Consider the following 15415-nt stretch of genomic DNA (forward strand, 5'->3'; position numbering starts at 1 on the left):
CTATCTTTTTCAAATACTTATCCACTTCTCTTTTAAAAACTATTATGAATTTTACTTGCACCATTGTTTATGATCAGGAATTCGATAACAATCCTCTGCAAAACAAAATCTAACCTCTTCCATCCTTTTTTTGCTGATGGTTTTAAATTTATGTCCTCTAATTGCTAACTCACTGAGCAGTGGAAATAGTTTGTCCCTATCTTATCAAAAAAATTGTAAGTTTCAACTTACAAGAGAGTGTAGGCAATGGTAATGTAGTAGATGTAATTTATCTAGATTTTCAAAAAGTCTTTGATAAAGTACCCCACAATAGACTGATGAACAAGGTCAGAGAATGCAGAGTCAGGGGACAAGTAGCAGAATGGATAGCTAGCTGGCTTCAAGACAGAAAGCAGAAAGTAGGTGGGTAGTGGTATTCCACAAGGATCATTGCTGGGACCACTGCTGTTCACAATTTATATTAACGATTTAGACTTTGGAATCAAAAACACAATTTCTAAATTTGCGGATGACACCAAATTGGGGGGCATAGTCAATACTGAGGAGGACTGCAACAAATTACAGGAGGACATTAATAAACTTGCAGGATGGACATATAATTAGAAAATGAAGTTCAACACAGATAAAAGTGAGGTATTACATTTTGATAGGAAGAATAAGGAAGTCACTTATTACTTGGAGGGTGTGAGTCTGGGTGGGGTAGAGGAACAAAGGGTTCTCAGAGTACAAATACACAAATCGCTAAAAGTTACGACACAGGTTAGCAAGGCCATAAAAAAGCCAACCAGCACTATAGTTCATTTCTAGAGGTATAGAATTGAAAAGTTTCAAAATTATGCTAAACTTGTATCGAACCTTGGCTAGGCCTCACTTAGAGTAACATGTACAATCACCATATTATAAAAAGGATATAGAGGCACTGGAGAGGGTGCAGAGAAGATTTATAAGGATGATACCAGAAATGCGAAGGTTATACATATCAGGAAAGGATGAACAGGCTGGGTCTCTTTTCTCTTGAAAAAAGGCTGAGGGGTGACCTAATAGAGGTCTTTAAAATTATGAAAAGTTTTGATAGACTCAAAAAGAGTTTCCACTTATGGGGAAGAGCAAAACTAGAGGCCACCATTATAAGATAGAAACATAGAAACATAGAAAATAGGTGCAGGAGTAGGCCACTCGGCCCCTCGAGCCTGCACCACCATTCAATAAGATCATGGCTGATCATTCCCTCAGTACCCCTTTCCAGCTTTCTCTCCATACCCCTTGATACCTTTAGCCATAAGGGCCATATCTAACTCCCTCTTGAATATATCCAATGAGCTGGCATCAACAACTCTCTGCGGTATGGAATTCCAGATTAACAACTCTCTGAGTGAAGAAGTTTCTTCTCATCTCAGTCTTAAATGGCCGACCCCTTATCCTAAGACTGTGTCCCCGGTTCTGGACTTCCCCATCATCGGGAACATTCTTCCCGCATCTAACCTGTCCAGTCCTGTCAGAATTTTATATGTTTCTATGAGATCACCTCTCATCCTTCTAAACTCCAGTATATAAAGGCCCAGTTGATCCAGTCTCTCCTCATATGTCAGTCCCGCCATCCCGGGAATCAGTCTGGTGAACCTTTGCTGCACTCTCTCAATAGCAAGAACGTCCTTCCTCAGATTAGGAGACCAAAACTGAACACAATATTCCAGGTGAGGCCTCACCAAGGCCCTGTACAACTGCAGTGAGACGTCCTTGCTCCTATGCTCAAATCCCCTAGCTATGAAGGCCAACATATCATTTGTCTTCTTCACCGCCTGCTGTACCTGCATGCCAACTTTCAATGATTGATGAACCATGACACCCAGGTCTCGTTGCACCTCCCCCTTTCCTAATCTGCCGCATTTCAGATAATATTCTGCCTTCGTGGTTTTGCCCCCAAGGTGGATAACCTTACATTTATCCACATTATACTGCATCTGCCATGCATTTGCCCACTCACCTAACCTGTCCAATTCACCCTGCAGCCTTTTAGCATCTTCCTCACAGCTCACACCACCACCCAGTTTAGTGTCATCTGCAAACTTGGAGATATTACACTCCTTCATATAAATCATTAATGTATATTGTAAATAGCTGGGGTCCCAGCACTGAGCCCTGCGGCACCCCACTAGTCACTGCCTGCCATTCTGAAAAGGACCCGTTTATCCCGACTCTCTGCTTCCTGTCTGCCAATCAGTTCTCTATCCACATCAGTACATTACCCCCAATACCATGTGCTTTGATTTTGCACACCAATCTCTTGTGTGGGACCTTGTCAAAAGCCTTTTGAAAGTCCAAATACACCACATCTACTGGTTCTCTCTTGTCCAATCTACTAGTTACATCTTCAAAAAATTCCAGATTTGTTAAGCATGATTTCCCTTTCCTAAATCCATGCTGACTTGGACCGATCCTGTCACTGCTTTCCAAATGCGCTGCTATTTCATCTTTAATAATTGATTCCAACATTTTCCCCACTACTGATGTTAGGCTAACCGGTCGATAATTACACGTTTTCTCTCTCCCTCCTTTTTTAAACAGTGGTGTTACATTAGCTACCCTCCAGTCACCAAGAAATTAAATACTGAATTCAGGAGAAACGCCTTTACCCAGAGTGTAGTGAGAATGTTTAACTCTCGACCACAGGGAGTGGTTGAAGTAAATAGTATCGATGCATTTAAGCGGAGGCTAGAAAAGCTTATGTAGGAGAAAAGAATAGAAGGTTATGATGATAGATTTAGATGAGGAAAATAGGAGGAGGCGCGAGTGGAGCATAAACACCAGCCTGGACTGGTTGGGCCGAATGGCACATTTCTGTACCGTAAATCCTGTGTAATCCTATGTAACTGTTCCATCAGTTCTCCTCTTAACCGTCTCTGTTCTATTGGAAAGAGCCGCAGTTTTTCTATTCTCTCCTCATAATTAATGCCTCTGGTCCCTACTTTCACCTTAGGGAATCTCTTCTGGCACCCTTCTTAGCTACATCCAAAATGATTTGAATACCTCCTAGTAGCCTGTTTTTGCTTTTACTTAATCTAGATTTTTTTCAATTGTTTCTTTTTCTGTTCCCCCAAGACTGGCCAGGGGCTGAAATTGATAGTCCTACCACCGGCTCCCGCTGAGTTTTCTCAGCAGTTTCACCGTTTTTTCGGCGCTCTCCCCTCTGTGGGAGATTGGTGAGGCCCTCACACCAGTGGTTTGGAAGGACCACTTGCGAGTGTCCGCCAGCATACAATGCCGAAGAAAGTCCTCCTGCCTGCTCCTGCCCGAGATTCATCCGAGCGGTCCTCCGCCCCTGCAGGAGAAAAGACTGCCACGTGGAAGCAGGTCTTACCTGGATGGTAGGTATGAAGACCTACACGAAAAGGTAAGTGAGATTTTTTTTTTACTTCTTTTGCAGCGATTTTGTGTTAAAGGATCCTCTGAAGGTTTTATGATTTTTTGGGGGGGGTTTTTGAACATTTTTTTTTATGCATTCCCCCCTCACAAGGCCTGACTCCAGCCTTTGAGTAACTTTCACCAGGATTCCATTTGCCACCCAGAATCCCATCTACCACCCAGAATCGGCGAGTAATGCCCATTTTTTCCGCCGGATGCTTTTTTCCTCCTTTTTTGACCAGAGTTCTGCCCAAAGTACTGTCAGGATCTCAGCCGTCTTTTCGACGGTAAATGGGCGGAACTTGCCTTTGATCAATTTCGACCCCTGGAAGTTCTGGATGATTTAACCTGGCTCTATGGATGCCATTTGTGCTTCTACTAGTTCAGCCACAAGGAGGTGATGTGGCAGTGCAGGTTGCTCAGGTTTATTCTTTTCGTGCTGGGGCCTTGCTCAGTGTCAGGCTGCACCAGACGACCCCGGCTAAGTTGCCAGCTTTTCACTGTTGCCATTGTTGAGTTTTTTGGAGGCAAGTTAAGTCCAGAATGGTGAAACCATTCTATTCGGCTTACAGAATGGTTTTGTTCTATATTGTGTAGCAAGCAGAAGTTTTACTGGTGGTAGTTATTACCCATATCCTTTAACATAGTGTAAACTACTCTCAAGGTCCGAGTATGTTCAGTGACCATCATAATTTGGGCATGTTGCTTTGATAGATAGAACTGCATCTCACGTGCTCATTGGATAATATATATCGCAGTATAAATGAGAATATATGCAAGATACAGGAGTGATAGTGTGTGACCCATATGGATTAGGTTTGGCAATTCTGGTTGATTGTATTCCTGGAGCTTTCATTCTATGATTCCTGCTTCCAACCACCCAAAGACATTATTTTCCAGAGCCAATATTTGTATAAATAATACATGAAAGTGTTCAAAGGAAATTTAACAAAACATGTTTTTTCCCCACAGCAGTGTTATGGAAATTAATCTTGAATTCCTGGAGACTTCTGGAGAGTTGGCATTGTGGATGTAAGAAAGTTGTCATATCTAACTTGCTGTTCTGGGGAAGTTGGGTTAAAGTATCAGCAAAAGATGTCTCCTGAATCAGAAACATGTATTAATGATTTTTGCCGCTGGGTTACCCAGCTTGATCATTCGGTCAGGTTCCATCTCACTCTAACATACCAGAACTAGCGTAAAAGATGTGCACTTTTTATAACTCGCCCAGTTGAAAAATCTGCAGAGACATCCTAGATCCTAAACACCCTTAATGCTTTACAGTTTATTTCAACACGCATTTGCCGACTGCCCCCAAATACACAGAGAGGGAGGGGGTGGGAACAGGCAATTGCTAAAGCCATCAAGTCGCGCCGCCCCACAGTGGGTGAACGTGGATCGGAGTCGCTGCCTGAAGGGCTGATGTCAGAAGCAGGCGGCCCCGGGGAGGCGGAGGGGGTTCCCGGGCGAGCGCCGCCGGCACACACGTCAGATGCTGACAGCAGCGGGGCCACAGAGAGCATCATCTGCAAACCAGGGGAAATCAAAAATACAGAGCACGGGGGGGGGAGGGCTGCTACATGTGGAGCAAATTGCACTGACAACTGGAAACACATTAAAAAATATATACATTCGGAGTGTATTAAAATGCAATTGAGGGTAAGCAGGGACGATACAAATCCACCTCCCCCCCCCCACCCCAAAGGTGAGTGTAAGGGCCGGGTTCGGTCTGTGTGCACCGCCCCCCATGTGGCAACAGGCAGGTAAGGAGCGGAGGAGGCAGGCGCTGTGTGGTGTGGTGAGAGGCAGAGACTCGCTCGGCTCGGAATGAGCATTGTAGGAGGCCAGTTCCTGGAACAATCAGTGCCGTGCGCTGCTGGCCCGGCCCGGCCCCCCTCCCTCCCTCCCTCCCTCTCCGCAAACTGCGGAGTTCCGCCGCAGCAGCAAGCAAGCAGCATCTAGCCGCCCGCATCGACAAGTGCTTTCACCCCAGTCACCCCTTCAAAAAACAAGCCGATTGATCGGGGAGCCCGGCTTATCTGTGGCACATCGAACCCTCCAAAAGACCAATACCTCGGAGCACTCGCGGCGCCATTTTTTTGCTCCCTCTCCGGATCCTCTCCTCTCCGTGCGCCGGGGCTGCCCGAGTTGACAGATCAGACCATGCCATTTTCAGGACCTCGGGAGGTTTGGCAGTAGTTGAGATCACAGGTTATCGGCGGTGGATATGGGTTAGTAAGTGGCAAATTGGTGATTTTTTTTGGCGGGGGCTGATTTCAATTATTGTCTTGGAGCAACAAAAAAATGTGTACGTGTTTAGTGAGAAGGAGTTGCTGGTGTAATTCGGTTGTTTTACCCCCCAAAAAAGTCCGTCTTTTTGGTCGAATTGGAGTGGAGCTAGAGAGCCTCTAGCATCGGATTCCAGCAGCTGCAGTTTTCCAGCCCAACTCATTGTATCTCAGCGCTTTTACCGAGGGTGCAGCGCGTTTGGAGGCTGCAAATATATATATAATTATTTTTAAAAAGCAACCAACTCCAACATGACAGATCTGACATTGTCGACATCTAAAAGGCTACTGAATTACTGAAGGCGGATTTAAAATAAAATGAAGTAAATGGTACGATCGAGGTAGAGGAAAGTGGATTCATTTGACAGGAGCCCGTAACGTGGCTGTTGGACTGGTTGGAAGGGACATGAAACCCTTTTTCATAGGGATCTTGTTTTTGGGAATATGACTAACGTTTAACTTTTTTCCCCGCTGTGGCTGCCTTGGAAAATGTCGAGTATTGTATTTCATGGTAAATAAAGGCGTACAGATCGAAATAGAAAATGCGCCCATTATTTTATCAGGATTCTGTGGTAGTTGAAAATGCACTGGATTATGTGTGTGTGTGTGTGGTTGTGGGGGGGGGGGGTGGTGTAGTCTTTTTTAAGCAATGAAGGTCTTTGCTTGAATTATTTGGACAACTTAATAAATTACTGGCATATGCCTTATTTTATTTATTTTCACTGATCGTGAATAAGTCAAAGGAATTGGCATTTCGTCACTAAGACTGAAGTTAGTATCGTTTCTTGATGTTTACTGTTAAGATCTACTTTGTGTCTTTTTTTTGTTTCCAGATTGCAGTTTTTGTTTTATTTGGGAGATCGGATTACTTTGGAGTAACGGAGGACACTGAAAAGTGCTGAATCCCTGCTCCCCACAGTCCCCGTGCCTCTCGCGTAGGTTGGGATGGAGCAGAGGGAGGCGGCGATGGGCTGCAGGCAGAAGCCGGCTGATGGGGACTTCAGATCGGCTGGCAGTAGTGCCAAGTCTGCAGTCTCTCCTGGAGCTTTGATGCAGTCGTCTGGGAGCCAGATGAACGGGGGAAGGCTGGATCAGGAGGACGAGGAGAGCGCCTGTGGTAGCCAGGACTCCAACTCCAACACAGACAGTGATAAATCAATGCAGGGAGACGGCCTGGAGGAACACGAGTTTTCCATCAAGGAGGCGAACTTCACAGACGGCAGCCTGAAACTCAAGATCCAGACCACCAAACGGCCCAAGAAACCTCCCAAGAACCTGGAGAACTACATCTGCCCTCCGGAGATCAAGATCACCATCAAGCAGCCAGGGGACCAGAGAAACTGCAGATCCAGCAAAAGTAACAAGGTGTCAAAGGAAGATGAAAAGAAAAAGAAGGTAAGAGGCTCACAACTATCCAACTTCCCTTTGTGTTTACACTCCACACGGGCTTGTATTTTGATAGGCGATAAACATGTTTTTACAAGATGGTTGATACCCCTTGTTATGACTGCAGAGGGGAAAAGAGCAATGGGAGTCAGGTGGCTAGAGACGCTCTTGTATTTGCATGTAACCATTTTGTGTGTTTTATTTGATTGAGAACGTATTTACAATACACATACATTTTCATTAACTATTTGCGATGGCCACTTTTATTGTTTTAGATATTTACCGATGTCTGTGGAGACATTTTGACTGTCAATGCTGTATTCATCTTAATAATTTGAAAATATACTCATAAAACATATGTGAAAAATTGCACGAAAATGACTTCTGTGCAGATGTCAGTGTCCCTTTATTCAGTGGACTCAGATGTTAAATAGTTGTGTTTTTAAACTAGATAAAGTAGGTATTCATTCTGAATTAGACATGGAGCAGGTAATACAATGTTTAAATATTCATTTGTGGTGGAGTAAATGTTGATATTGCTGAAACAGACTGTACATTGGGGTCATAGGTATGGGAGGAGAATGGGTTATGACACTACTTCCGTCCTTCAAAGTGTTGGTAATCACTTGACAAAGTCATTAGACTTCTATTAAATGTTGAGCTGATACTTGTAGTTTGCTGTTTTTTGCCTTTCTCATCTGCTTTTATCCTCTGTTCAGTCCTGAGAATGTTATGTTCTTGGTTAGAAATTGGCACCCATCACAATTGGAGCATTACCTTCCCAAACACCTGGGTTAGCATTCATACTTTAGTTTAAGAGCATTTTGTGAAATTAATGTTTGCATTGAACTCACATTTGCTAGTTTGGTTAATATGAATTTCACTTCTGGAGTTGAATTTGTAGTGTAATTATTATTGTATTACACACTTGCCCATTTTTATAAGCCACAACTCTGGTCTTTGTTCAGAATATCTCTGTATCTTTGAAAATATTGGTATTGCCCAGCAACATAAGACACTAACAAGGTGACATCAGTTGTGTCTGACATCGCTCTTCTATCGTCTGCCCATCACTGCTCCATTACCAGTGATCAAAGATGCCCTGCTGTGTCTATAGTGTAAACAGACAGGCTCTGCTGATTATCTTGGTAATACCTGGAGTGAACCAAACCGGAGTCATTCTGGAGTCTTTTTATGAATTCACGGCTGAATTTTTTCCTGCTTCACTGGTATAGTACAGTATCGCTGTTTAATTTGTATTCCACAGTACAGTAGGAACAAAAAAATCTTGCTAGTTTGTATTGTCAATCTGTGTGATTACATGCAGTTTTGTAAAGATTTTATTTGCATGTGTAGTTTTACTGCATGTGATTAAGAGGACTCTGATTAATCAGTATTGTCTTCTGTGATGTACAGAGTTAGACCTTCAAATCCAAGAGGACGCTGGGGAAATCAGAGTTTGAATAGCAATGTTTTTATAGACTGGAAGTGGTTTACTGTATTACTCAGCTTTGCAAAGGATGAAAATAATACTGACCCTTCTTAAAGGGTCTGTTCTGTGGTTAAAATGCATTGGTGGTGGAGCGCTTGAAAGTTTTAGTTCCCAGACGAGCTATATTGTATTGGTCCTTTTAGGATCTTGGCACAAGGGAATTGTGCAAATAGTAAGCCTCAAGCTATGGTCATAAATACATGAAGTATACATTTAATAGAGACCTTCCCCTTTAAATGTGAGTCCACAGCCTCCTACCCCACCCCCTTTCCTAGTGCTGAATGTTTTACTATCAAGATTGTGTCTTGGCTCACAGTGCAATGGAAGTAATTGGAACCAGTCTGTGCTGGTCAGGGCAGATTGTAAAAATCCAGTTCTCTGGCATGTTGGGGAAATGGTATATAATTTACTCAATTCTGTTTGAAGTCCTTTATAGAGGATTTAGAATATTTTTTTAAAAACTTATTTTAGCACGGCAAACTTAATGGAATAATGTTTGAAATAAAATATTGCATTGTTTTGACAAACTAATTGAAACTTCTTAAAAATGTTCCAGAGAAGGTTCATAGCTTACAAAAGGTGAAACACACTCATAGTTAATTTATTTAACAGGTTTCAAATTACTGTCCCTTGTATCAAGCCGTTTGTGGTTATTAGCCTATTCCTGTGTAGTACAGTGCTCAAAAATCAATACAGCATGCTTCCAGGTATATCAGTTTGTAGTCCGGATATAAAAATAATCTAAAAAGTCTATTCATGAGGAAGGCAGTATATCCATGTTATTTTAGGTTGGTGATAAATTTGGGCATTGACCATCACATCACTATCCTGTCATATTTCCTATATTACACAGTGACTACACCTCAAAAGTACTTCATTGGTTGTAAAGCACTTTGAGACATCTGGTGGTCGTGAAAGGCGCTATATAAATGCAAGTCTGTTCTTTCCTTGGTTTCTTCTTTCTTTTCACTGCTTCACTCTGAATATGATACTGGGAATTGGCTGATGGGCACTCTATTTCTTGATAGAAGGGACAATTGTTTGAGACTGAAAAACTAAACTAGCATAGACAGTTAACGTTTTTTCTTTTATAGTCTTTTAGCCAACAAAGTGGGAAATAACTGAGGTAACTCAGAATAATTTTTTGTGACCCACCTCTGGACGATATTCATTAAAGACTCATGATAATAGGTGTTATTCCTTTGACCCTAATGAAGTTTTCTATATTTTCTGTTGTATTCATCTCAATTTCAAACTCTTGTTTTTCCTCTTTCCTGATGATCTTTTTCTTAGTCTTACAATCTTCTAAACCTTCATCACATTTAAAAAGTACTTGGATATGCACTTGAAGTGCCGTAACCTACAGGGCTGGAGCAGGAGCTGGAAAGTGGAATTAGGCTGGATAGTTCTTTTTTGGCCAGCACAGACACGATGGGCCGAATGGCTCCTGTGCCATAAATTTCTGTGATCCTATGAGCTTCCGACCCATAATCCGCTCCATCACCAGGACCACATATTTCCACCTACATATCATTGCCTGCCTCCGCTTATCTGTTGCTGAAATCCTCATCCATGCTTTTGTTACCTTTAAACTCTGCTGCCCATATCCTAACTCGCACCAAGTCTCATTCACCCATCACTCCTGTGCTCACTGACCTACATTGGCTTCCGGTCCTGCAACGCCTCTACTTTAAAATTCTTATCCTTTTTTCAAATTCGTACATGGCCTCACCCCTCCCTATCTCCGTAATCTCCTCCAGCCCTGCAACGTTCCAAGATATCTATGCTCCTCTAATTCTGGCCTCTAGAGCATCCACGATTTTAAGCGTTTAACCATTGGTGACTGTGCCTTCAGCTGCCAAGGCCCTTACTTCTCTAAACCTCTCTGCCTCTCTCCCATTACTTGCTCCTTTAAGCCACTCCTTAAAATCTACCTTGTTGACTGTCCTAATATCTCCTTATGTGGTTCAGTGTCCAATTCTGTTTTATAATACTCCTGTGAAGTGCCTTGTGATGTTTTACTATGTTAAAGGCAATATATAAATACAAGTTATTGTTGTATTTACAAAGTTGCAGAGTCACACTGGTATTGGATGTGTGAAAATCTGCATCCTGTTGTATACTTTGGAATGACTGGGTGCTGAATAATCAGCTGAGCGGCCATGTGGGAGAATGGAAGAAAGTAAAGGAAAAACTAAAAGCCTAGTAGAATTAATGACAGTGACAGCATATTGGAGTCCAAATTAGAAGGTCACCAGTTCAAATTATAGCTTTGCTCGACGTTTGTCCAATTTGGGCAAGTTCTACTCACGTCAACCAGTTTTCTAGATGAAGCTGTTAGGTGACATTGAGACACTGTTGGCAGAATTACTATTACTTTTCAAAAAGAATATGTGACTTGTCAAATTCAGCAAGGGAGAAGAACTTGCCAGTTAGGTGTGATTGTGAAGCAGGGAAGAAAAGCTGCAAAATGGCAGGAGCTAAAAAGGGAGAATATAATTATAAAAATTGGAAGTACCAACATTATAGATGTGTGGGGGATAAGGTAAATTGGATTTTTAAATGCTTTTTTAATGCATTTCATGCACATTTTGATGGAACAACTCAAGTGTGTATGTGTGAAGACATTGCGTTAGTTGACAGGATTCTGGATTAGCTCTTTGGCAAAAGTGATTGCTTAAATTCAAAGAATTGCTGTTGCTACTGTAATCTGTTACATGTAAACACAACTGAACCGTTAATATGCTATCGACCTCTGATCCCAGACATGTAACTAACTCAGCTACACATCATTGTGAATAAACACTCTTCTAACCAGTTGCTTTCCATTGATTCAGGAAATTACAAATAATACTTATTTGACAACTATCCTTTTATTAAAAGGCTTTATTGTTTACACATGGACTATTTATTGGTCATAAATGTTTACTGTTTTCCCAGTGTTAAGTAATTTGTTGTAGGTCAGCTACCTTATTCTCTCTGTACTTTCCTAACTGACATCACACTCGTGATTGCTGCAGAACTGTTGACCTCTAATGACACTATGACATTAAAAATTGGCCTATGGGAAAACATTAATGTACCTTTTCCTGAATGAAATCAGCAGTTTGCAAAGAATACTGAATAACATTTTAAAAAGGGCCTGTGTGGGGAAATGGGGAAAGAATACAAAATTCAGATCGTTGTGGTTAACAGTAACATAAGTAAACATAGAATAAAAAGGTGTATGTATGAAAATAGATTTAAAGTAAGGAAGTCCTGACAACACTTTGTTGCTAAATATCAATGTTGAATTCTATTCTGAGCAATTTGTAGCACTCAAAACATTTAGGGAGAGTTTTGTTTTTATTAGATTGAGTATGTTCAATTACTGTATTTGGCTTTATTTGCCCTTCAGTAAAATGAGTGTTTTTTTTTACAAGAAAGTGACCTGCTCAACATCATCAAGGGACTGAAGTATTCTCGTCAGTTAAAGTCACAAAGAATAAGTGATTCTGCATGATGTGTAGTAAAGGCTCTGGCATTGCCTCAACCTAATGGGGAAAACAAGACTGTTTCTTAAAATTACTCTACACATTTTGAGAGTTCAAAAGAAATGGCAGGACTTGTGCATCAAACTATAAAGTCTTTTTTCTTGGCTTGCTTAGGATGTATAATTTAAAATAGCACTAAATTTCTGTCAGCATACAAGAGAAATATTGAGAAGATCTTTTGGCAAACCTCATGGGATATTGGAAAATATAGTGACCAAATCACACTCTAAATTCTGAAGAGTGCTGTGAACATATTTTTAAATTATATTTTTGAAAGTTGTGTGTATAGTACTGAGCAATGCTTTTTACAAAGATCCACTTCTGGTATGGAACTTTACTTAACAGACCTGGTTGCAGAGGCCAGTGTGTCCAGTTCATGGCACTGCTGATTTTATGGCAACTATTTTTAATAATTGGAATGTTGGGAGAGGTGTGTGCCCTGTTCTCTGATTTGTACTACTGTTGAGCGAGGCTGCAGACTGTGAGACTCACTTTGAAAAATGTAGCCTTATTTCTTTTTAATGCATTTATTTTGGACACACTCTTATAAGGCAGCGATCATGCTTGGGTGTTTTAAACATTTATTCATGGGATGTGGGTGTCGCTGGCAAGGCCAGCATTTATTGCCCATCCCTAATTGTCCGTGAAGGCAATGGTGAGTCGCCTTCTTGAATTACTGTAGTCCATGTGGTGAAGGCACTCCCACAGTGCGGTTATGTAGGTAGTTCTAAGATTTTGACCCAGCGACGATGACAGAACGGCAATTTATTTCCCAGTTAGGATGGTGTGTGACTTGGAGGAGAAGGCGGTGATGTTCCCATACACTTGCTGCCCTTGTCCTTCTAGATAGTAGAGGTCGTGTGTTTGTTACGATGCTGTCTCAGTAGCCTTGACGAGTTGCTGCAGTGCATCTTGTAGATGGTACACACTGCAGCCACATTGCGCTGCTGGTGGGAGTGGATGTTTAAGGTGATGGATGGGGTTCCAATCAAGCAGACTGCTTTGCCCTGGATAGTGTTGAAGTTCTTGGGGCCAAGAAGGCCAAGATCAGATCAGCCATGATCTTACTGAATGGCGGAGCAGGCTCGAGGGGCCGTATGGCCCACTCCTGCTCCTATTTCTTATGTTCTTATGATCTTGAGTGTTGCTGGAGCTGCACTCATCCAGGCAAGTGGAGAGTATTCCATCATACTCCTGACTTGTGCCTTGTAGGTGATGGAAAGGGAGCCAGGAGGTGAGTCACTCATAGCAGGATACCCAGCCTCCGACCTGCTCTTTTAGCCACATTATTTTTGTGGCAGGTCCAGTATTTATGTGGCAGGTCCAGTTAAGTTTCTGGATGTTGATGGGGGATTCAACTATGGTAATGCCATTGAATGTCATGGGTGGTTGTTGGATTCTCCCTTGTTGGAGATAGTCATTGTCTGGTACTTGTGTGGTGCAAATGTTACGCGAATATTACTTGCCATTTATCAGCTCAAGCCTGAATATTGTAAAGATCTTGTTACATGTGGCCACGGACTGCTTCATTATCTGAGAAATTGCGAATGGCACTGGACACCGCAATAATCAGTGAATACTCCCAATTCTGACCTCATGATGGAGGGAAGGTCTTTCATGAAGCAGCTGAAGACGATTGGGACTAGGACACTATCCTGAGGAACTTGTGCAGCGATGCAGTCCATAAAACTCTGAATGAAATGAATGGTTTCAAGTTGCAAATCGGATGATGTTGATTGTTCACATCATTCGCAGATATATATATCGTTTGTGAGGTTATTGCCTCTGATTCTCGGTGTACCTATTTTATATTATGGACCTCTTACACTGGAAAATTGTGTCTGTTCCAGTTACTGTGAGTAGTGCCTTATTTATTCATAGGGCAGAATTGGCAACATGAGAATAGCTGTCAATGGATGCAATCTTTGCAGTTGGCAATTTTGTCGTTCTTGTCCAGAATTTCCCAGATGAAAGCTGGACCTGTACTTGGCCAAAATCAAGATGGCCTATCTGATATAAGTGGCAGTTGTTAATCTTTGACTTTGATAACATCACTTTGCTGTTGGAGCCATGCAATGAAGTCCTCCCTAGAGGAGCTTTATAGTGTCTCCTCTAACACTAGGTGCTAAGTCATTTATACTATAGGGTCCCCCTGATGGTTCTTTCCACACTGCAAGCTAAATGGGGGGGGGGGTAAACAGTTGATGAAGACTTGTACTATAGTGAAAATTTATTCTGTTATATTTCCAAAATATTGAACATAGTTCTCACAGCATTCAGATTAGCAAATGACTTTATTCCTATCATTTTTTTCCTCTCCTCCTCATCTCCGGAACGCTATGACTCCTTGGGGGATGGCTGTAAGGGTACTAGCCATGCTCAGTACCTCTGGGTATTATTCTCTTATGAGCCTTGGCAGCGTTAGAAGGCTAGGGGGCACCACAGTTGAGCCTGATCCTGTCCTCACTCAACATCCACACATGTGCACTTCCAGTAGGGGTCACTGCATAATAATAAGGAATAGGACCTCTGACAATTTTTTTCTCTCCCTTTCACTGTGGCATCAACTCAAGGGCATTGTGGCTAATTCTAATGTCCGTACCGCTGCCCCACCTGAGCTCAGTTTGCTGAACGTCCTAGATCAGCTTGCTCAGCTTGAACCTGGGACTGTCCTAATTGTATGGTTCAACTGCTGAGTCATTGGAGAGTTCAGCATGTGACTTTGTCGGAAACCGGTTTGCATCAGATGTGGACAGAATTTTATGAGCAGAAATGTCAGAAATTTTACTTCAATCCACTTTAGAGGTCAAAAATTAATTTGTGTACTGACTGGTCCAGGAACAGTAACTCAGATCAAAGTAATGTCCTGGTTTCCAGGTCACTGCCAAAGATGTTGTAATCTCAAAGCATAGTACAAATATTTTCGTTCTCATTCTCTGGATTATTAACTTTTTCTATTTCCCTACACCTTCTCATTAAGGGGTGGGATCTCTTCTTTGCTCTCCCAGCTGCCATACCTCCAAGTCACATTTTTTGGGGATTTTTCAATTTTAATTCACATGATATAAGGGATCAATGTAAAATAGTAAAAAAAAAGTGGATTTCTACAGAGCCCCTGTTTATGCACATCATCTGGTTCATCATATAAAAAAGAAATATTTTCTGTTGGCCCTGCCCTTAACAATGGGTGGTCTGATGCAAAGACATGTACGTTCCATAGTTGTCTGAACTTTGAGACTGTAAAACACTACACCACATTGGGTTCAACATTTGAAGAGTTTTGGTGAATAATAAGTTTGTGTTTTCCAACTTGT

At 41.9% G+C, this 15415-nt stretch overlaps 1 protein-coding gene across 4 annotated transcripts in view; it reads left to right on the top strand.

Moving 5' to 3' along the window:
- The first annotated feature begins 5305 nt into the window (after nt 1–5305).
- setbp1 (SET binding protein 1) overlaps nt 5306–15415 on the top strand; it is a 388820-nt gene continuing 378710 nt past the window's right edge. For 2 of the 4 annotated variants that reach the window (XM_070868412.1, XM_070868415.1), the window contains exons 1-2: nt 6013–6201; nt 6524–7085. In XM_070868412.1, coding sequence (XP_070724513.1) covers nt 6636–7085 — 450 coding nt within the window. In that variant the 5' untranslated portion in view covers nt 6013–6201; nt 6524–6635. Of the gene's footprint in view, nt 5638–5879; nt 6202–6523; nt 7086–15415 lie in introns of those variants that run through there. The other 2 variants (XM_070868414.1, XM_070868413.1) reach the window with 2 other exon arrangements.

The sequence above is a fragment of the Pristiophorus japonicus genome, chromosome 2 (genome assembly GCF_044704955.1).
Source record: "Pristiophorus japonicus isolate sPriJap1 chromosome 2, sPriJap1.hap1, whole genome shotgun sequence".
Taxonomy (NCBI): domain Eukaryota; kingdom Metazoa; phylum Chordata; class Chondrichthyes; family Pristiophoridae; genus Pristiophorus; species Pristiophorus japonicus.